We start from the raw sequence: 22,924 nt of genomic DNA, 5'->3' as shown, positions 1-22,924 counted from the left end.
CACAGAAGTTTGAGTTTGAGGCCCACAAGTTGAGAACAAAAGCATTCCTGGGCACAACTATCTCTGGCTAGTGTGTGTGTGCATGCAAGTACTCATGAATATGTGCATGTATGTGTACACATGTGGAGACAAAAGATGAGTTAAGTTTGAATAGCTAAGTCGTTTGGGGATGGGACCTATGGACATCTACCATTAAGTCTATAAGAGGGGACAGTGACCTCACAGCAGATGGCTGCTTTGAACATAGTCATCTTTCCCACCTGCCATCAGTAGTGGTACAAGAAGAATGGACAATGGTAGGTGACCATACCTCTCACACATTCTGCATCCAGCAGTGTAACTAATAGACTATAGTGTGTGCTGAGGAAGTACACTATTTTGAATGACACAAATTTAAGATCAGATTGTTGCAATATGCAAAAAAAATCCAAGTTACAGACTACATTGAGAACAGGCTTCCCATTGGGGATATCCAAGAGATTAGTCTAGTTACTAGAAAAACCACCATTTCTTGTATCTCCACAAACTGGCTCTAAGCATGCTACCCAAGCAGTGTGAGCTTGTAATCTGCGCTCACAGTATGGAGAAGTTGGGGGTACTCAAAAGCAGAAAGGGGTGCTATCTTTGAGTAATTTGGGAGGGGGGTGCTAGTGAATTCCCAGTTCCAATCATGATCAACTTCTCTGGAGTGGTTAGTAGCAGTGGGGAACAGGGGTGATATACCTCTCTCAACGTCCCTTTGCCCTCCTACCTTGACCCTGAAACCTCCACTCTCTAGTGATCACAGATGTCAATGAATTATTAGTTAATCCAATGCTTTTGGTAGCTTCCAAAAGCCAACTTATGAAAACCAACACAGGTCTAGGAATACAACTCCTCCCACGTTGGCTACCTTGGAGCATCTTCAAATTCCATGTACACTCAGCTGAGGCGTCTAAAGGCCTCTTTTGAGCCACGAACTCCTTTGCAAACTGGACACTGGCCACCTTCTAGCCCCACAGGAAACTTAATGCATACCATTTTGCATTTGATTCTAGGATTCATGGCATTTTTATAAGACTGTTAGTGACCAATGTATAGTTTTATTTTTCAAAAATTGTGTAGAATTGCTTGGGTGGAATAATGATCCACACTACTGGACACTAGACTATAACTTGCAAGTCATAGGTTTGAGAATTGTGAGGTCTTTGATGCTGAGCAGAGATGAGTCCAGAGGGAGACTGACAATTCAAGGGCAAAGAAAATCTTAGAACAACCCAGCAAAGTCACAGGTCATGCAAAGATTTACTAACCACATCATTGTACTGCCTCCTGTTTCCAACTAGGGATGTGCCACCATACACCCACAGCATGGCTGGCAAACGGTGCTTCTCCTGTTTATTTTCTAGCTAGGGCCTGGGATCATCCATCTTTCTAACTGTAGCACACTTTCTATTACAAGACATTAGTATTTTAGAGTAGGCTCCCTCACTTTGTCACAATTACTGTCCCTTACATCTATTCCCTTTGTAGGCCTGCTAAATGGGACACAGCCATGAAATCAAAGCTGTGAGGTTCTTGACTAGAATGCTCTTTACCTTCAACAGGGTTCAGAATTATGGCCACATGTACCTGGCTGACACAAGTCATCTGCCTTAATAAAAGCCCTTCAAAACTTCTGTGACCCCTAGAGAATGGTCACATTTCAATGCATTTGGCCTGCTACAGGCTCCAGGTGCTACCAATTCTCTGAAGCCCAAAGGGGCTGCCTCCCACTTCTGACTTCACTGTGCAAAGCTCCCCACTCCTTGCTTTCACTCACTCCCCTGCACTGAGAAGCTAACTCTTAAGCTTTTTTTTCCCACAAAGCATTTCTTCTATTCTTGGTATGTGCAATATGCCCACAATGACTCACACACAGCAGCAACAGACCCAGAGCAGAAGGCACACACCAAGGGGCCAACAAATGGGAAGAATTGTGCCAGCCACTGAGTAAACTATGCCAAACCAGATGGAAGACAAATAAGCCCACTCTACCAACTTCCACTGATTGCCAGAAAGCCAGTCCTGGGGAGCAGACTGACGCCCAGGTCCCAAGTAAGCAGGCCTAGACCAGACCCAAGAGACTTTTAAGATATTATAGAATATCTTAATTATACTCAAACCAGAGTCAACATTTGCTAATATTCTCATTAAGTATTTCTTAAAAGGAAAAAAAAAAGGTAAAAATCTGATTCTGAAGTACTGTCAGGATCCTCTGAAGAACTTTACTATAAATATACTTCAGAGAATGAGATACTTATCCCATACAGGTAACAAAGTGCCATATTTAAAGACAACAAATTCATTCTGTACCCAGATTCATGTCCCCAGGGGTTTAATGACAAAAATAACACAGCAACATGAACAAATGTTTTATTGGCGTGTTCATTGTTGTAAACAGCATCTTGCATGAAAAAGTTTTACCAAAACCTTTTTATTGACTTTTATAAATTAGATAGTATTTCAAAGTTTATGTAGAATTGTGTTCTTTGAAGTTGTATTTAGCAGAGCAGAAGAAGCCTGCTGATTCTAGCACACTCTGCAATGAATCATGTGGCACCAAGTCTACACCAAGGCCCCCGAGAAACTTTATTCCATATGATGGGCAGATGGTTCCCCAAAGTTACACTACAGAACTACAAATCGACTCTTAAAAATTAAAACGGGACTTTACAAGCATTCTAGAAGACTCAAACTTGAATTCATTGAAAATAAATGTACAGAGAAAAGACTGAAGCTACTGAACAGAGAACCCTCATTAACGAGCAAATACATCCTATGGAGCCTCACTGAGGAGTACATGGGCAGACTGCTGAGCTTCAGTGTACACAAATGTACATGACGAATGAGAGGCAAAGAACCATGGCAAACAGCAGAGCTGCAGCCGGGAGAACTCAACAGGACCCCTTTATTTACATGCCGAGTGAAGGAGTGAGACATTCTCTACATCCAGAGCTTAAAATACAGTTGGTTCTAATAACAAACCTGTAGCAGCCACAGTGCACCTACTGGGAGTGGCCTAGGGGAAACAGATATTGGGCTGTTTTGCTAAGGTTCTTAATACTTTGTAAAAAGCGAAACAAAGTAAAAAAACATCTTCCTAATTCCTCTGTGGGCTATGCTGGTTCTAAGAATTCCTCAGCTCCTCTTTGCTGCTTACCAAGAGTCAACACAGTTGCATTTGCTTCAGAACTGTCAATGAGGTAATGTGTGTATCAATGAAATAAACAGAAGATTCATTCATTCATGGCCTTTGCACAGCTTTTATTATTAAGCTATGAGCATCCTGTTTGAGGCTAGTTTTACTAGCGGCTATGTGCACATTTGTCCGCAATCAATGGATCTACTCGTCCCCCTCCCCTTTCATAGTAGCAGGCTTTGCTTGTTTCTCTTTGCACATCCTTGGCTTTACAGTACATCTGACCATAGTGCACAACATGATTCCAAGTCAAGACAGTGGCCCACTGGGCACTGAGCTTCTGATTGGTGAAGGGCGGTCCAATCAGTGCTGGTGTCATGGGATTACCCCAACCATGTCCGGCCAAAATGGCACTACCCAGCAGTAGTGAACCATCTACTTAAACCAACCCTCAGGGAACAGGCTACACCGGCAGTCAGTCTTGAGCCACTTCCTTATTTGGCGCCCCATCCAGGTAGATCTTGAGTGCTTTCTCTTTTCGAGGGGAGTACGTTACACGATGTCCAGTCTTCTGCAGTCGGCTGCTTTCCTTTTTCATCAGTTCATTTCTTTGTTCCTCTGTCAACTCCATTACTTCTTCGGTTTTATCCCTTTATGTAAAATACAAATGCATTAGACCAGTCGGCCACTCACATCTGACTGCTACTGTGTTCCTCTTCCCGCTCTCACACACCAGGATGGACTAGGTTGCTCAATCACATGTCCACAGAATCGTCTCATGTGAGTATTAAAAGTAGAACAATCTGCATTACTGAACATTTACTTATAACAGATGATAGCTCTATGAAATAGCTTGGATTCTCAGGAAAGATAGCATTGTCACCATTTTATAGGTAAGAGCTAGGAAAACAAACAAGTTAGATTTAACTTCCAGGTTCCAAAGACTGTTTTCCTTTGTATGTGTGCTGTCCAACATGGTAGCTAAAGAGCACCTGAAGTATGTCTTGACCACATTGAGCCATGCTGGAAGTGTGATACACAGTAGTCTTAGACATCTATAAATGAAAGAATGTAAGCTACCCCAAAATGTCAGTGACATGCTATAGTAACATTTTGTATGTACTGGATTAAAAAAAAATTTTTTTGCAATTATAATTAATCTCACTGGTTTCCTTTTCGTATTTATTTGTTGTGTCCTAGCGTGAATGGGCATGTCCTAGCATGTCACAGCATGTGTGTTAAGATCAGAGGACAACTTGGGAGAATCGGTTTTCTCCTTAAATTTTAGGAGTTCTGGGGACTCAACTCTCACATCATCATATTTGGTGGCAAGTGCCTTTACCTGCCCTCCCTCACTTCTTACTGATGTTATTTTTAGGGGCGAGTACTAAGACAGGGTCTCACATAGCTGAAGCTGGTATCAACCCCATTATATAGCAGAAACTGGGCCTGATCCCTGCTCCTCCTCCATCTACTTCTCTGTTGCTGGGGTCACAGGTCCGTGGCATCAGTGTTCTGTCTCCTATCTTAACTACAGTACTCTAAACCTCACGCTGCGCTGTGCAGCACTCACTGCATCGCTACTGTTCAGTGGTGCTATGTCAAAACCACTGTAACGGTCCAACGCCACAAACACAACAACACTAGCAGCAACAAAATCATTGCACTTTACCTATAAAATATGACGGCACCATCATCACAGATATAAAGAGGCCAAACATTCAGGGTAGAGACTTTAGGATTCCAGTCCAAATCTTGATGAATATCAAGGACAGAAATGTCACAGGGGAAGGTTCCCCTACCCTAAGAAGAAAAAGAATGACTAGATGAGTTACACCATGAACCATATCTGTGGCACACTAGGATGCAAATGTTCTCAGGTTTTACCTTGGCAAATTCAATGTCTTCCAAAGGAATCCCACTGATTTCACTCAGCTAGAAAAGAAAAGTCTTGTGTAAGTTTATTTAAAAGCAATTTTTCTCGAGAAGTTATTTTCCTTTTCTTCTACAAAATTAGCTGGATTTAAAAACATATTTGATTTAAAAAATTAGAAGACAGTGAAATTTGCATCTCTGCCCACGATGTAAATCCTATGCCCCTGGAATATGCTAGTATACTCCTTCCAGACTTGACTCTACACACTTCACATTTACACATTTCTAAAAGCATAAAGTTCTATTCTGAGCTATCTCTACACTCTTATCACACAACCATTGTAGAAACACAGAATCCAGAGCAACTTCCTGATCACATTGCTGGATGTAGAGCTCTGCTCATCTCAAGTACTGACAGCATGTTGACAACATCTGCCACTCTGAAATCTATCAGAGCGATATGATCTTGCCCATCAGCTGCAAAGCTGGACAAGTTTAGATATTATTTTAATTTTCTAACTCTTCACTGAGAAGAGCTCAAAAAGGATGTTATTCTTTGCCTTTGTGGTTCTTCTACAAGTTGCCTGCTCATGTTCTTTGCTCACCTTAAGACTGAGCTGCTTATGTTCTCTTTGCTAAGACCGTGGTTGCATTTACACTAGGGTATCAGTGAGTGTGGTGCAGGCCTGTGATCTCAGTGCTAGGAGTTTAAGGCCAGTCAGGTCTACAGAGTGAGACTCTGACTAAAATAAAACAAACCAACCAGTCCCCCACCTCAGGGCATTGTGTCCCATGAAGGTTTCAAATAATCTCCTCCTTTCTTGTCTTCTAGCTTTGTCTGTAAGCTGTTTTTCTGAATTAGTATTTGGGGTCATACAGAACATTTAAGCTTTTGTGTAGCATGCCTTTCTTTTTCTGGCTTTGAGCACTAGATCAGAAGTACTGTTCTCCCAATATTTAAGAAGCACATCTGTCATTTTCCTTTACTTCTTATGTAAATATAATATAATTAAATTATTTGGGGATTACATGCCAGGCAACTGTAACTGAGTTACTTCCCAAGTGTGGGGACTGCAGGCATGCACTGTGGACATTAGATGTTTTACAAATGCCCACTGAAGTAGTACCACCGATAGAGAGGGCAATTCCTACTTCCTCATGACACCCGAATTACAGTAAACTGCAAGGCGTATCTTCACTCTATTCAATTCTCCCTTTCAAGTACCAACCATGCCCAAGTCTGTTTAGCTTCTTTGACCAGATGCCACCAGGTATATTCACAGTAGTATGGCCTAGGACCTCCATTCAATTCTCTTTCCTTTGTTCATTTAGCCATACAGCAGTTTAGTAACTTCTAACTAATCTTAAAAACTTAGGACAAAGTTGGCCAAGTAATGAAAAGTGAAGATCCTCCACTAGACAAATGAAAACAAGGTAATTTCAAAACATAAGGAGCTCTAAGGGACAATAGTGATACAAAGTATGACAGAGACCAATAAAACTCCTGACAACAGTGACTGGTAGTCACTTCCTACATAACACAGGAAAATGTATATTAGCTAATTTTATTCAAATGAACTTACCTTCTCTCGAAGTTCATCAACACTATTGCTCTCCAACACAAGCTCCTGGAAGGGATCCAACTTCATCTCTGAAGGCCTCCACCGTTTTGATAAAATGGCAAGCTGTGACATGGACTTCATCTTCTCTACACCTAAGGACATGCAGGATTACACCCAGCATTCTATTTTCTCAAAAGGCTTATTTATAATCTTACTTTTCCTGTAGTTCCTAACTAAACACAAAGTTCTATTTTTTTTTTTAAAAGATTTTATTTATGTGTGTCTCTGTATGGATATGTGTATGTAAGTGCTGGTGCTCGTGGAGGCCAGAAAGTGTCAGATCCCTTGAAGCTGAAATTGCAGAAGGTAGTGAGCTGCCTGATGTGGGTGCTAGGAATCAAACTCAAGTCCTCTGAAGTAGCAGCAAGATCTTTTAACCACTGAGGCAACTCTTCAGCCCCCTTTAAAAATTATGTATTTATTTTATGTGTATGGGAATTTTGGTATATGTATATCTGTGTATATTTTGCCTATATGTATATCTGCCTATATGCATGCCTGCTGCCCTTGGAGGTCAGAAGAGAGCATTAGATCCCCTGGAACTGGAGTTACAGATGGTTGAGAGGTACTATGTGGGTGCTGGGAATAAACGGAACTTGGGTCCTCTGCAAGAGAAGCCAGTACACTTAGCTGCTGAGCCAGGCCTCCAGCTCCTGTTCTTTCTTTAAAAGCATGTGCACACACAACCTTCTACTCTCAGCTACCATCTGGCCATCAGTGTCCTAACCGACACTGCTTCCTCTCAACTCCTGTCTGACATCACTCTTCCAGTCACTCTCCTTTTAGGTCTTCAGTCTCCTCCAACGCCAGTAGCTCTGACTTCAATCTAAACTACCATCAAGCTACCTTCATTTTATCCCTCTTTCATTGAAGCCAAAACTCAGTGGCTTGTCAAAATTCAGCTCACCTGTCACTTAGCTCTCTGGTAGACAGACATACACATAATTTCTATTGTGGTTAGCCAGTCTCAGCAACTAGCAACTTAAGAGTGATACACCTGCTGCTCTATTCCTCTGAGACTGTGCATGTGGTGGGCAATCTCTAGCTTATTCATGTTTATAACACCAGAGATAAGCAGCATCTGGTACACTACGGCTGAATAAATGTTGCTGGGATTTAATCACATGACTCATTTTTTTATCCATCTATTTTGATGTTAAAAATGTATATTGACATGATACAATGAAAGTGCCACTTTCTGTGGCACTGGCCTATTTATGTGACCTTCATGATCCTATCTCAGTCTGCTCAGACAAGGCTATTGTTCTCTCAGATCCCAGACATCGAGGACACCTGCATGCAGCATGTGCCTGCTGCCCTGGGAGTTCTTTGCCTCCCCAGTTGTCAAGTACCTAGCTAAAGTGGTGCTGATTTAGATTAGAAACAATTAGTAAGAAGGGCTATTGAACTCCCTAAGAACTATGATCATATTGTCTAAATTGTGGACAGAAGTGGCATCAAAACATATAAGACAAAGCTAACTGTTCACCTCAATGTGATCTCCCCGAAGCCACTCTCCCCCACTACTCTGAGAGCAGTAGTCAGTCCTAGCACTAAAAGTTAAAGTGGGAATTGTGGCAGACACAAGTGCTGCTCCAGGTCACTGTCATGGGCCCCGTTGCTTGTTTTAACAAACATGGAGTCCAAGTGCCCAAATAACCCAGAATGTAACCTAATTACAGTTATGGAATCAAATTAAAGTAAGTGGGTAGACCTCCATTCAAGCTGACTAGTGTACTCTAAAAATGGGAAGTTTGGGTACAGACAAGCCCACATGGAGACTACCATGTGAAGTTGAAAACAAAGATGGGGTACATTAACTATTTATAAGCCAAACGTAGACCACCCTAGCTCTGGAAGCTAGGGGAGTGACGTGGAAGACACACCTCCCAAATAAGAGCAAGAAAAAAAGAAACAGTTCCACTAATGCCTTGACCTCTGACCTCAGTAAAGACTAAACTTCTGCCATTTAACTGTCCTGTTGGTAGCACTCTGAAGTAGCAGTAGCCTAGGCCACTAACAGCTATTTTCAATGTCTTTGACACACTTATAATAGCATATTCTCAACATAAAATATGGGACAATTATAAAGAAATAACAAGCATGACTAAGGTAATACCAACAGAATTTTCTGCACAATGAACCAAAAACATATCAAACTTTTAAATTATAATTTTTATGTACCAGAAAATGAGAAAAAAGAAGAAATATTAGAAGGCAAAAGAAAAGTGATATCTTCTAAAAAGAATGCAAGCAGCTATGTTAGGTACAAGGAAAGAAAGAAGAATCTCAGGAATGGAGCAGGCACAAAGCCACGGCCGGATGCCGATAAAGGACAGTACTGCACTATACAGCACACTTTTCACAACTCAATTTGAGATCAGGCACTAAGCGATTAGGCTTCCATTAGCTCTATGGTTCTTTCTAATTGATATTTATTTCTCCAAAAAACAATGATAATACCATCAAGAACTTCCAGGAAAACTTCCCAGTTGCTGGAAATATTAATATCTTCTTCATAAATATGATAATCCAAAAAGACAGTGCCAGGGTTCTTCCATGTTTTCTTCCTTAGACGAAACCTAAAAATACAATAATACATTTAAAAATGCTATAATTTGACATATTTAATTAAAAAAGTACACTAATTAGACACCAAAACTGAACTGGGTTCAAAGTACAAGACAAATGGTTACTCATTAAAATTTAGGGGTGATGCAGAGGTAATGCCTCTAGTACATCACATCCTGTATTCTCCAGGGAAATTCAAGCAGTCTAGCACTTCGGCTTACTACTCCTAATGCTGGGCACTACATTCTGGAGGGAAGGTGGCATGAACAGCCAGCACTGGGGCCTGTCTCACTTACCTGTCGATGCTGAGGTCTAAGCCACACTGCTCCCTGAGTTGAGGAATCAGCTCCTCCTTTGACTGCCGCACAGTCATGCCTTTAGCAAACACAGCGTCTAGCAGGAATTTGCATGGCTAGGAATATAAACACACAGAGTTCATGTGTCACCATGAAGCAAAGGTTAAGAAGGCATTTTATTTGTGCTGGGCAGCGTGACAAGGAAGGGCCAGATGGAGTTTAAGAATCTGTCTCCTTGTTCTTGTTAGCTCCATAACTTATAGGCTCAGCAGTTGTGAGCAGCCTATGCCTCAGTTTTCTCTCTTGTAAAGTGGGGACAATAGCTTCCTTTCAGAGTTATCATGATGATTAACTAGGATAATGTATTCATATTTCCCTATTTGTCATCAAATATGACAATTTTTGAAAGGTAAAGGCATAGTTCCATGGATTTCAATGAAGGGATGTACATTCAGTCTTCAACAAATAACAAAGGACTCAGAAGCATATGAATGAAAATAGGATGATAAGATGATTGATAAAACATTGTTCAATTAATAAAGGCATTGTATACAAAGTTCCAGCTTCATGTTTGTCTAGATGACTATATGATGAGCATCTTGGAGACATTCCTCATCGTTTGGGTAATTTAGGTCTAAGTCTTATGTATGAGATAAACTGAAATAGTCTGATTCCTTCTTAAACCAGTCTGTGGAGAGCCTTGCTACAGCATTCAAACTGTGACCTTTAGCAGATTACCTAACTTCTTCATCTACAGACTGGGAATACTAAACAGGACTTAGACCACAGAGCTAACTGATGGAGTTTAAATGAGTCTTTGCAGGAACTGATATCATACAACACACTACAGGGATGCCTCTAAAACCATGATTACCTTGGACACAGAAGGTACCCACATAGGCCAGCTGCCATCCTCCTGTACAACAGCACCATCCTTCCCAGAAGGCAACCATAAACACATCTATCTCCTTCTCAATGCAGGAAAAGCCTGCTTACTCCCGTGTGTGACAATACACCATGCCTGTATTGTAAATCTGACCTCACTGGGATACAGACTACTTGTGTACTGTCACAGCAGAACTGAGTACTGCAGAAGAGATGAGATGACTACAAGTCATCTATCTCGACCCGCAGGGGTTGGTACTCTCCTGTTGTCGTAAGTGTCACTCACCTCTTGCTCGTTGACTAAGAGCTGGCACACTTTAACTCTGTACTCTCCCTTCTTCAGCGCTCTCCCCAGCCGGATTGTGATCTATGAATCAAGAACATTCTTTAGATGAACTGCCTCAGCAGCAGTTGAGGCTCACTCTGTTGTTAATTCTGGTTCCCCACCCCTATCTCATGGGCTCCCAGGGAACAGGTGCACCTTCACCTCGGACTCCCCACCACTAGAACTCTAACTGACACAGTGCCTGTTGGGTGAACAAGCAAAGAACAATCCAAACATCCAGGAGCTGCCAACCACCTATCCTGGGGGCTACCTACTTCACCTTCATTGGAAGGTCTGCAAGCTGCGCTCAAACCCATTACTTAAAATGGACTAATTCTACAAGGATTATCGGAATCAACCTTAGTGTCATCTGAAAATGACGAAAGGGTCTCATTCAGACGGACGCTCTCAAACTCTTGGTTGCTGGTGTATACTCGAAAAACCTTGAAGTGAGAGGAGAGGACTCCAACAAATGGCTCTAAATGCTGTTTGAAAGCTGCCAGGGTGATTCTCTTATCAACATGCACCATCAACCCTAAGTATAAAAACCAAACAAAACAGGAACAAAAATGTGAAAGCAGCCTTTGAGTATTGTAAAACAGAGCACATTTCTTATCATACCATCAATAGGAAAAAGTATCTTTTTTGGGGGCTAGATTTTTAGGTAATAACACTAAATAAAAAAACAAGACAACATATAAACAACCCAGATGAAGACTAAGGACTTGATAAGTGTAATCTATCAAACCTCTAGGCCAGTGGTCTGCATCCCCCTAATGCTGAGACTCTTTAATACAGTCCTTCCTGTTGTGGTGACCCCCAACCATAAAATTATTTTCACTGCTACTTCCTAACAGTAATTTTGCTACTGTTATGAATCATAAGGTAAATATCTATGTTTTCCAATGACTTAAGCGACACCCCCCCCACCCCCACCCCCCCACCCCCGCCAGCAACTCAAAGGGTCATGACCATAGGTTAAGAACTGCTGCTCTTAAAGCACAAATGTTTCTAGTGTCACAGTACTAGTTCTGGCCATCTGGCTGGGTCACACCATTGCTCCTCTGCTTACTAGCCATGAGACACAGGTACCACTGGCTTCCATGCCCATTTTTGTCTAGGGAAAATGGAGATGAAAGCATAGTGTTACAATGCTGTGTGTGAATTCAATGAGCTCACATTTATGAAGCTTTTAGCACAGTGCAAAATCTATGGCAGCTATCTCAAAATCTGGCAGCAATATTATCTGGAATAATAATTCTGGGATTTCTATTAGGAAAAAAAAGGGACTAGCATATTGAAATGCATGTTTATCATGTGGTTGAACTATAGCAGGATTGTATGTAAATGATCTATTGTTCTCACTTCCCCTAAGCTTAAACTGAAACTCTCTTGGCATCATGACAAGATTACTTCTCATAAACTACTTTTGTTTTTCTGTTTTTTTTCTTTTTTTTTTTTGAGACAGGTCTCACTATGTAGCCCTGGCTGGCTTAGAACTCAGAGATCTACCTGCCTCTGCTTCCATGCTGGGATTAAAGGTGTGCACCACCATGCCTGGCCAATAAGCTTTATTTCTCTATTCTTTCCTAATACCTACCCCTACCCCGTTCAGCCTTCTGCACCTTATTAGATACTTGTAAGAATGCATCTAGCTATCCTAGTCTTTACATTCTAGCAAACACGGTTGCAGGCCTCACTCTTTTTCTCTTGTAATAAGGCAAGTATGAAACCCAACAGCAGCCATGCTTCCAGGCTGTCCTCAAGAGCCCTAAGGCTGGCTACCTTGTCAGTAGGACCCCCTTTCTTTCCAACTTTACAAAAGGCCATAAACACTTGTGGTTTACATTCTCAGGCCAGCTCAACTCCTGAATGGATGACACATTCTGAGTATGTTTTCAAGTGAATTAATCTTCACTGACTACTTGCCTGGTAATGAAACAGATATCAGTAGATGTAAGGAGTGTAAATGAGGAGAAAATACAGACAGCCATGAGCTTGAGCTTGAAGAAGCTTTTTTTTTTTTTAATTGCTAGATTCCTAACTTCTAAGCTTTAAGGAATGTCCCCAAATGTTAATCATATGGCAAACAAGCTTACATTTGCACTGTTCAACAAGACACTAGAGATTCTGAAGGAGGTGTGTAATGGAAAGTGACTGGAAATCAAAAGCTGAGGGCTTATAGGCAGGGATCCAATGTGAACCTCAGTTCTCCCATAAGATTCTATGAGCCCAACACAACACTTAAATACAAGGCCATCTGGTTCCTCTCCTAGCTTCTGGTAATGCCGTGTCATGGGAGACACAGACGTTGGGTTACTGATCTAGTCTAATCTGGAGTCAAGCACCAAGCAGGCCTGGTTTCAATGAACTCCTGGCTCCTTTAAGGAGCCTGTGATTAGAATTCTCTGTACTTACAGCCTCAGCAAACACTCTCTTCCTGTAGCAGCTCTAACTGTGTTAGAGATGACCATCACATCTCTTTTCCCTTCTGCCTCTAAAATCCACAGGATCAAGCCTTCTCATAATACAACTTCAAGTATTTTTAGGATACCAAAATTATATGAAGACATTTCAAAGTCCATGCACTATATCCATTATTTGGTTTTCTTGTTCATACCTAAGTGCTCTAGACTTAGCACTACCACAACTAGGTCACACCAGGGCGCGTTTTTTACAGAGAGGTAATTACTCCCTTAAGGAACTCCTGAGCACACCATGTGGCTTAAGGATGAGCATCTTAGATGCAATTCAGTTACTGCCTAAGTCAGCTGCCAATGTTATGATGCTATGCATGATAGATCATTCTTGGGATTTGGAATTCTTTGTCTGCTAGATCTGACCACTACACCACTGTGACCAGGCCATCGCTCATAGCCCACTGTGTTCCAGCACTCACTTTCAAGTCACTGAGGACTGCAGTGACTCAGTCACAGCAGAGACAGTTGGGAACCTTGGCAGCTGGCCAGCATCTCCCCCGTCACCCCCACTGCCCCCATCTCCAAGCCTTTTCTAAACATCAAGATCAATGTAGAACTTTTCTTTGCAAACAAGTCTTCTATATGGTCTCTAGTAGCCTAAACAGATGGGAAAAGTGGTTTCCCCTCCCAGCCCTATCTATTATTTTGGTGAGCAGTAAGACTAGCCTACTACACATTTCCAGAAAGATTAAACTGGCCAGTAACCTACCTTTTAAAGAGTTTATCAAATCTGCAAACAGAGAAATGAGACTTTAGACTTTAACTCCAAGTGTTCCTGCTGAATCAATCCATGCTGAGGTAGAGACTACTAGCCAACTGATTTTAATTACTGTTCTCTGTCAAACAGAAATGTCCAAGCTCTTCCTCCAGAGAATAGCTCTCCTCTTTCTCAGCACCTTTATTGGCTGACTGTAGCCAGGCAGCAGTTGCTATTTGCTAGTTTTCTTCTCAGGAAAAGTGACAGTGGCATCTAGGTGGTGGCTTACAATCAGAATACCAGAGTGGAATCCTGGCAGCATACCTTACTAGGAATACAACCCCCGACAATTGAACCTGTTTGAACCAGATATTTCACCAGGGAAAACAGGCTTCACACAGCTGCTGAGCAGAATACATGAAACCATACATGCTAATGAGCCTTTGGAGGTGCAGCCCCTGGATGGAAACGGAAGAAGCACCAGTACAATATTGTTCCTCTGTCACCATTTTGGCCAGCAATCTACATTTTTACACTTGAGTTTCTACAGGACATATACGGATGTCAAAGGATTCTGGTGTTAGTTAGATCTTATTGGTTACTATGCACTTTTATTACTGATTTCTTTACCTTCATTTAAAAGATAGACCTGTCAGTCTATAAGTCATCTCATTTCTTTCTTTTTAGAAAGCATTTTCACATTTATTAACTTGTCTATGTATATGTAGGGGAACACAGAGTACATGTGGAGGTCAGAGGACAACTTGGTTCTTTCCTTCCACCATGTGGGTTCCAGGGATCAAACTCAGGTCATCAAGACTTAGCAGGAAGCATGTTTATCTGATATGCTATCTCCTGGGCCAAGTCTCTTCTTTGTTTGTGTACACATGTGTCCACGTCTGTATGCACATACATGCTGCCTGCTTGTGGAGGCCAGCACTATCAGGTATTGCTTCCTTTGGAGCTATCTACCTTGTTTTTTGAGACAGAGCTTCTCATTGGCCTGGAGCTTGCTAAGGAGTCAGTCTGTCTGGCCTGAGAGCCCTAGGGATCTGCTTATTTCTTCTGCCTTCCCAGAGCTGGGACTACAAGTACAAGTGTGTACCACCCCACCTGTTTGTTTTTACACGGGCTTTGGGTACTGAATTACATCTTCATGTTTGCAAGGCAAGCATTTTACTGACGGAGCTGTCTTTCATTTCTACTTCTTGCTATATGGGGTCTGACACCTAGGGGTTCTCTTCCAAAGGTAAAGGAAGCATGCACATTCAATTAGAAGCCTTACAGGGACTGGAAAGCTGGCTCAGTAGTTACGAGTGCCTGGTGTTTTGCAGAGGACCAGAGTTCAGTACCCAGCACCCATGCAGTGCAGCTCACAGCCACCCGCAATTCTAGTTCCAGGTGATCTGATTTCCTCTATGGTCTCCTTAAACATCCCCATACATATACTCTTCCCCCCCAACATAAGCAAAAACAAACTCTTAAAAAAGCCATATATATACGTTGTGGCAGTCCTGCTGCTCACTGTACAGATGTTATACATGTGTGCTCTTTTGCCAGGCCTCCATCTTCTGCGAGCTGCAGTTTTCTAATATGTCAATGGAGGACACCAGGACTTGGTTTAGTAATTCAGAGACACTTGGAGAAATAAACATTCTGAAAACTAAAAAACACAGGGGGAGTATTAATAAATGCTTTGTTTGTGTTTTTTGAGACAGAGTCCCACACTATGTAGCCAAGGATGGACTAGAACTCACAGAGATCATCCTGCCTCTGCCCCTCACTCGGTACAATTAAAGGCACATTTCACCAAGCCAGGCTAATACATGTTTTGTTAAAGAGTAATAGTACTAAATATTTAACTTTTCAGAAAGCTACTTCCTTTTCATACTTGGGAAAAGAAATATATGCTTTTTTTTTTTTTTTTGGTCTTTTCAAGACAGAGTTTCTTTGTGTAACCCTGGCTGTCCTTGAACTCAGAGACTCACCTGCCTCTGCCCCCAAGGTCTGCGATTAAAGTCATGAGCCACCACCACCCAGACAAAGAAATATATCTTGACTCTGATTCTTGTTAACCTGTGACTAGCTCTAACCTGTGGATATGTAAAAGTCCTTTCCAAAAGTTCTTTTTACAACTCATACAGGTCTACACTGTGGGTATGCCTGCTGTTATTGCCTTTCTCAAATGCTTACGCTGACAAATCTCTCCCTTCTTTTGTCCTTTGAGATCTGTAACATTCAGAACTCTAGTTTATCTCTTGCCTACTATCAAGTTAACACAATTAAATTAACAAATTAAAAGGGTTGGGATGTGGCTCAGTGGTAAAGTACCAAGTTCCATCCCCAGAAGCACATAAAATAAAATAAGACTCAGGTGATAAATGAGCCCTCCCTCCCAAACTCCCTTTCTTTTGCCACTGAATATAGATTTTTTAAAGGATGTGGGAATGAAGTTGTTCCTTTGGGACATAGAAAAGAGGTATAAAAAATTTTTTTTCCAGCAAACTGAGTAACAATTTTTTGAAGCCATCCAAACAATCCAAGCCTATTGCCATAGCTCTCGGTTATCCTCTATAGCTTGATGTTAAGACCCTACTGCTGAAGACACCACATACTGAGTCATAGGGCATGGAGAAATCAAGCTGGTACTGACCTGAAAGTTTTATCTCCGTTGGCTAACTTTCAAAATGCTGGGAGGTTCTATGCACGCTACTGGGGTTGAAAAATAACCAGTTGTCTTACCCAGATGTGAATCTGGAGAGCTACAATAAGGACAGGCCCAATATGATTTGCCCACTGCTGCAATAGTAGCAAATATGTTAATGGGAATAACTAACCACTTTCTGATTGGACTTAAGGCCTGCTCCACAAGACAGGACCATTAACTGGGTCAAAGCCCAGTGGCTGGCTAGGTCACAGGCCCTAAGGGAGAATTTAGTACTATCATTCTGCTAAATGGACATAAACTGTCCCTTAAGTACTTATGACGTTATACTTATAGAGTAGTACATCTCTCAACCCTCATCAGAGAAGCTTCTTTTTGCAGTAGATGGCAATTAATAGAGCGACCCAACTGGTTACTGTATGAGAACAAAGGACTATGGAGTACTCAGCCTTAAATGGGACAGCTATCTCATACACACACCCTACCCTCCAAGGCTCAGGAACATTTCGGAACAGGGGGTGTTAAAAATTTAAGAGCCAGAGGTAGTGAACATCTGTAGCAACAGTATTTGCCAGATGTGGCAAGGCTGCTGCTAGTGAATGCATGCACAACTGCAGAAGTCAACACAGTCGAAGTTCCAACACCGATGGGCAGGGTTCATAGTACCAACCTAGGTGAGAAGCTTCTGGCAACTGATGTCTGCTGGAGAAAGAAGATCAAGTTTTCCTCAGGGGTGTGGCCCCTGAGAGGCTACTCTTGTTCCAGTAGATGGCCCTATACCAATGCACATAGAGACAGCACTAAGTGGACTCAATGAGTTTACACACAGCACATGAAGCTGGGAGGGAAAAGTGGCAGTAGTGGGGAATAGAGAATGTACTGGAGGAGAGGAAATGGGTGGATTTGATCCAAACACATTACTATGCATATATAAACTTCTCAAACAAAAATAAACTCTTGAAAGCATCTGGCTTCTTTAGCAGTGAGGGTGTATGTTACCTTTCAAGTATTCCTTGGTATTCTTACCACAGACTTTCCTACTACTGGTTACTCTTCTACTTAACTCGACACAATTACTGCCTAAAGTACTGCACTGCCAATGGAAGAAAGCTGAACTATCTCACAGTCCATGAAGTTACCGTAAGGCAGTCTTAGAGCTAAGCAAGGGAAGCCTAATCAAACGTTAGTGAGGAACACCCTGGTGCCCTTCCAGAGCCTTCCTCTCAAGTACATACATTTGTGTCCTTCCCCAGAGCCTTCGTCTGCGGCGTAGGGGTCGGCTTTGAAGTACATGTACTGCATTTCCCCCCTGCTCTTGCCACTCTCGTCATATTCACTGTCAGTCCCCGAGTCTTCTTCGGCCGTGTCCCACGTCTCCTTTTTCCCTTCGTTTGCCTTAGTTCTTCTACTACTTGTGATACTGTGAGAGTCGAGTCCATTGGCCAGAGGAATCTGAGCACTGTCTGCATTGCACAAAGTGTCGCTGCTGTGACTGGAGCTAAGAATGTCACTGTCTACTGAACTTGTACTCCGGTCATTATTCACATCTGAGTCTGAGCGTTCTTCAGACTGAAAGTTTTCTGGGTCAGAAGTCTGAATGTGCTGTTCAAGCTCTCGATTATCAACAGAGGTGGAAGAGCCCCTCTCGTTGAGAGGGGACTCAATATTCTCAAAGTCGCTTGTCTCAGTGCTTTTGCTGCTGTCTCCATTGTCTCCATCCTGCTGCTGCTGCAGTGACAAGCTTTTGAGTTTCTCAGTGCTTTCTTCTAGAATAGCATCCACAGACTTGAAGTTCCCTGCAGGTCCCTTGACTCTTTCACAATCATCCTCCACATTACTAGAATCGCCTCCAGCTTTCTGGTACGCTGTCCTTTTGGAATAAGATCCTGGTGATTGTTCAGGCAGCAAAACAAATAATCGGATTGTGTTTGCATGTCGATCCAGAAGTTTCCACAAGTGGGAGTCTGTGAAGGCTGCTTGGTGATCCAGAGTCTCAGAGCTTTCAACAAACACCTAAATAGTGAGTGAGAGAGTTACACTCCATACAACATTAGTGGTATTCTTATTCTTCATAAGAACATCGTATAAATACAAGTTAGTACATAATATGCTATAAAACTTGCGACATTATACATAAATTTGACCAGGCATGGTAGCATATACCCAATCTCAGTACTTGTAGGACAGAGGCAGGATGACTGTCACAGGTTAGGCTGGTCTACGTAGTGAGTTCAAGGCCAGCTAAGGTAAATATAAGACCCTGTCTCCAAAAAACAAAACAAAACAAAACTTAACCATAAATTTGGCAATAATTAACATTATGTTGAGTTTTTCATAAAAAGGTAAACCTATTACTATTTAATAAACGTTATATAGTAAGACTATTAGTTAACCATGTAAGAAAAAAAATGGGGACTAAAAGGATTGCTCTGGCACTCTTTACCATAAATTAACATTATTATAGTTTAAACATTAAAAAAATGAAATTATATTTAAAAAACTTGTGCACACACGAGTGTGTATATGGTGTATGGGTGTGCAGCACACGTACAGAGTTCAGAAAAAAACTTGAGGTAGTCAATTCTCTCTACCTTATGTGTTCATGGGATCAAATTTAGGTTGTCAGGCGTGGTCACAAGCATCTTGTACCTGATGAATGCTCTCACCAGCTCATAGATTACATTTTAATATCACACATACATATCAGAAGAAGACACAGAATAAGATATTAAAAAGGTTACACGGAAGTATGTACTAAGACAAAAGACTGGCAAATGTACTGAGCAGAAGGTAGTGAACAAGTCTGGATGCAGCAGGACACGGGGCAAGCCATGGTATCAATGGCACACTGAAGGTGGCGAGCCCTAAAACAAGCTGGACAACTTGTCTCCTCCCCAACTGAGACACGAGCAGGCAAAGGGGACAAGCGTGGGAGAGTCTCACGAGGCCCATCTCTAATTTGGTTACCAGGGAACTCAAGGATGGAAACTAGGAAGACAGTCACCAAGGAGGGAGACTCAATCACAAAAATCTCAAAGCTTGAAAACTGAAGGAGGGCAGGGAAACAGGAAAAAGTGCTCCCAGGCAGAGGGCACAGGGCAGAGGGAAAAGGAGCAGCAGCAAGGAGGAGTCAGCAGAGAAAGAAGCCCAACTGGATGACAAAGGAAGAAAATCTGGGGCAGCTGTGTTCACTGAAAGGCTACTCTTGCACAGACAGATGGGGAAAGTGCTGGTAGCTCGCAGCCAGGCTTACAATAAATACTCAACTTTACTCCATTTGTTAGCAGCAAAGACACAATGAAAAGCTAAAGGAATACCTTGTTACTTCTAAAGAAGCCCTCCGCCTTCAGGGTCTTGCTGGGCACGCTGAGAAGGCGCAGGTCATTGTAGCAGCGTTCCAGCACTATCCGCATGGATTCTGCAGCTAAGTGCGTGGCCTGTAACGAGAGTGTCAGTACAGAGTGCTACCCAAAGGAATTCTGGCTGGCTTTAGACACACGGAAGAGAAAACTGGTGAGTTCCTCAAAGCTGATGAGCGCAGGGACCTGGGTGCCAATTCTAGGGCCAACCCTCACTCCTCAAAAGAAGTGTCAGAGAAAGATACTTTTAAGTGGAGATTTAACAGTTTTTGGTGACTCAAAGGAAAAATTCTTAGTCATCTCCCTATCACTTAAGCTGTAAACTGAGCAAAGTAACACTTTCTAACTTTCAAGGCTTTTGTTTATGACAAAACTCTGTGATTACATTTGTTCTTTAAACATTTCTTTCCTCAATGAGGTTATTAGCTTCATCAGAGTGGGTTAACATACTGTATTGTCCTCCTTTTTCTTTTTAAATCCAACCTCAGGGCTCATATTTTGCACTGGATTGAAAATGTTTGCATGTGGCACTTATTTTAAATGCACAGAGCCATCTGATCATGTGGTATGCACGTGTGGGCAAGTTAGCCATCAGGCAGGCCACCGTACAGTATGATTTGTCCTCTGATGTACCTGCCAACAGTGGTTGAAATCTCTTAGCTGTTACTGCTTCAACACAGTGACAGTCACCAAACCTGACAGAACTGACAAAATCCCTCACAACCAGAACACTTATTTACTGATGGTCAGTAAGTCCCCAGACATTGAGCTATAAGATAAGACCTGAAAACTGTACTTAAAACTTTTTTTTTTAACTTGCATTCAATGGACAGTAAGGAAGGCTGCAAAACTCTACCTGTTTGTGTGCTCAAGGTACACAGTACGGGACCCTTGAAAGAGAACAGTCATTTGTCATACATGGTCCAGTCCATTTATCCAAAGAGATCCAAATGTTTTCTTCATCTCATTCCTGCTCAAACATTCAGAATAGGCCTATGTTCTGAGCCACTATTTAATCCATCACCATTCTTGTCAAGTCTGCTCCTCTACTTCACTGTTGCTATTAATATGTCACCACCTTTCATTCAGAACTGAGATGACTCAGTGGATAAAGTCTCTTGTCACTAAGCCCGAGTGCATGCATACACACCACAAAATAAAGAAATGTAATAAAAATATTAAAGACTGGGTGTGGTGGTGCACATCTTTAATCCCAGCACCCAGAAGGCAGAGGCAGGAAGATAGTTATGAGTTCAAGACTAGTCTGGTTTACATAATGAGTTCCAGGCCAGCCAGGCACTATTAGGAGGGGTGGCCTTGCGGGAGTAGGTGTGACCTTGGAGGAAGTGTGTCACTGTGGAGGCGGGCTTTGAGGTCTCATATATGCTCAAGCCATGCCCAGTGAGACAGACCATTTCTGTCTGCTGCCTGTGGAAGATGTAGAACTCTCAGCTACCTCTCCAGCACTATGTCTGCCTATATGCCACCATGTCCCACCACGATGATAACGGACTAAAACTTTCAACTGTAAGCTATCCAATTAAATGTTTTCTTTATAAGAGTTGCTGTGGTGGTCATGGTGTCTCTTCACAGCTATAGAAACCCTAACTAAGACCTAAATTGAATTCATATCCCTAGCATGTGTTTCACCCAGCTCAAACTATAGTCTGGGTCAGTGCTACTGCCTCATGCCCCAAAGTTGCTCAGTCTGTTTCTTCTACCTGAAGTATCCCTTTGTATTTCAATTGTGTTCTGCCTATAAATATTGACCCTTTACAGAAGAATCTACAACTTGGAATTACTACAGTAAGCTGTACACACAGTAAGAACTCAAAAACATTCATGGTCTAATTTTACCACTTACCTTTGAGATCAGCTGTTTGAACTCTGTAACTGTTTGATTTAAATAAGCACGGACTGTTATAGGAGCAGCGACAGTCTCTGCCTTCAGATCCACAACGTGCACTTTCACCATCACTTCTATCGCATTGGAAAACATGAAAACATAGCTGAAGGTTATTTTCTTAAACTGTATTTTACATGAGCAGTGCACTCTAAATATGTTTCTAATAGATGATGGCAAAGAGAGTATGCTCTCATTATTGAATATAATGGGTTTATATTACATCCATCTAATGTTCATTAAAAAGCATTATTTTAGATCTATGCATTGTAAAAAATCCAAATATAATTTTTTTAAAAAAATTTTTTATTTCCTTTTAAAATGTAACATCACTTTCAAATTTATTAAGCAAATTAAAAATACAATCCAGTTGCTTCTTGGTCTTAGGATCAAATGTAAAATACATATGCAAAACGATCCAAATAGAAAGAAAGTCACAGCACTGAAAGCATACATATTGCCCCTTTACAGAAGAATCTACTGTAGAGACTGCAAAATAAATACTAAGGGGGCAGATATAACCCTGCTTATAAACAACCTCCACTAAGCCATTCATGACCTTGTTGCTCTCCTCAAACAATGTACTTCAAATCCCACAGAAAATTCTATGCACAAACTGGTGTGGTATATCAGTTTCTTTTTTGTTTTTAGATTATATTTATAACTAAATTTTAGCCACTTGAAAAAGAAATAGCCATCAAGAACTACATCTAGCAGTTGTTTTGTTTTAATGTTAATTCTCAATTTTCCCCTTATAGTGTTTACTTAAATGATAAATATACTTTGAACAGCAGAGCCACACAAAGCAAGGAAGTGTATGGCTTCCATAATGAATAGGAGAGGGAAAGCGGGAGAAGAGGATGAGAGAGAAAGATGTCGACAGAGATACCCTTAGGAGTTGAGCCGATAACTACGGCATTTCTTATTATCAGGCAGATACTACATCATTTAGCACTCCACATTAAAGAAGAAAATCCTACTGAAGACCGAGAAGTGTTTTCTTGTTGCTGCTGCTCATTATTTAAATTCTGTGTATAGACAAGGTCTAGCAAATGTGCCCACTTGAACTTGTGAAATGCCCATCTC

The 22,924-nt window shown here is 41.6% G+C and overlaps 1 protein-coding gene across 2 annotated transcripts in view; it reads right to left on the bottom strand.

Moving 5' to 3' along the window:
• Window positions 1-3,264: 3,264 nt before the first annotated feature.
• Window positions 3,265-22,924, bottom strand: part of Usp47 (ubiquitin specific peptidase 47) — a 90,017-nt gene continuing 70,357 nt past the window's right edge. For both annotated transcript variants that reach the window (XM_006978595.4, XM_006978594.4), the window contains 11 exons: window positions 21,800-21,915; window positions 19,894-20,013; window positions 17,812-18,589; window positions 11,094-11,269; window positions 10,696-10,776; window positions 9,525-9,640; window positions 9,121-9,239; window positions 6,619-6,749; window positions 5,048-5,095; window positions 4,833-4,963; window positions 3,265-3,810 (listed from right to left, as the gene is read on the bottom strand). In XM_006978595.4, the coding sequence (XP_006978657.1) occupies window positions 3,636-3,810; window positions 4,833-4,963; window positions 5,048-5,095; window positions 6,619-6,749; window positions 9,121-9,239; window positions 9,525-9,640; window positions 10,696-10,776; window positions 11,094-11,269; window positions 17,812-18,589; window positions 19,894-20,013; window positions 21,800-21,915 (1,991 nt within the window). In that variant the 3' untranslated portion in view covers window positions 3,265-3,635. The remainder of the gene's footprint in view (window positions 3,811-4,832; window positions 4,964-5,047; window positions 5,096-6,618; window positions 6,750-9,120; window positions 9,240-9,524; window positions 9,641-10,695; window positions 10,777-11,093; window positions 11,270-17,811; window positions 18,590-19,893; window positions 20,014-21,799; window positions 21,916-22,924) is intronic.

This window comes from Peromyscus maniculatus, chromosome 1 (genome assembly GCF_049852395.1).
Source record: "Peromyscus maniculatus bairdii isolate BWxNUB_F1_BW_parent chromosome 1, HU_Pman_BW_mat_3.1, whole genome shotgun sequence".
Lineage (NCBI taxonomy): Eukaryota > Metazoa > Chordata > Mammalia > Rodentia > Cricetidae > Peromyscus > Peromyscus maniculatus.
The sequence above is the reverse complement of the archived record's forward strand: the minus strand, read 5'-3'. Positions and strand labels throughout refer to the sequence as shown.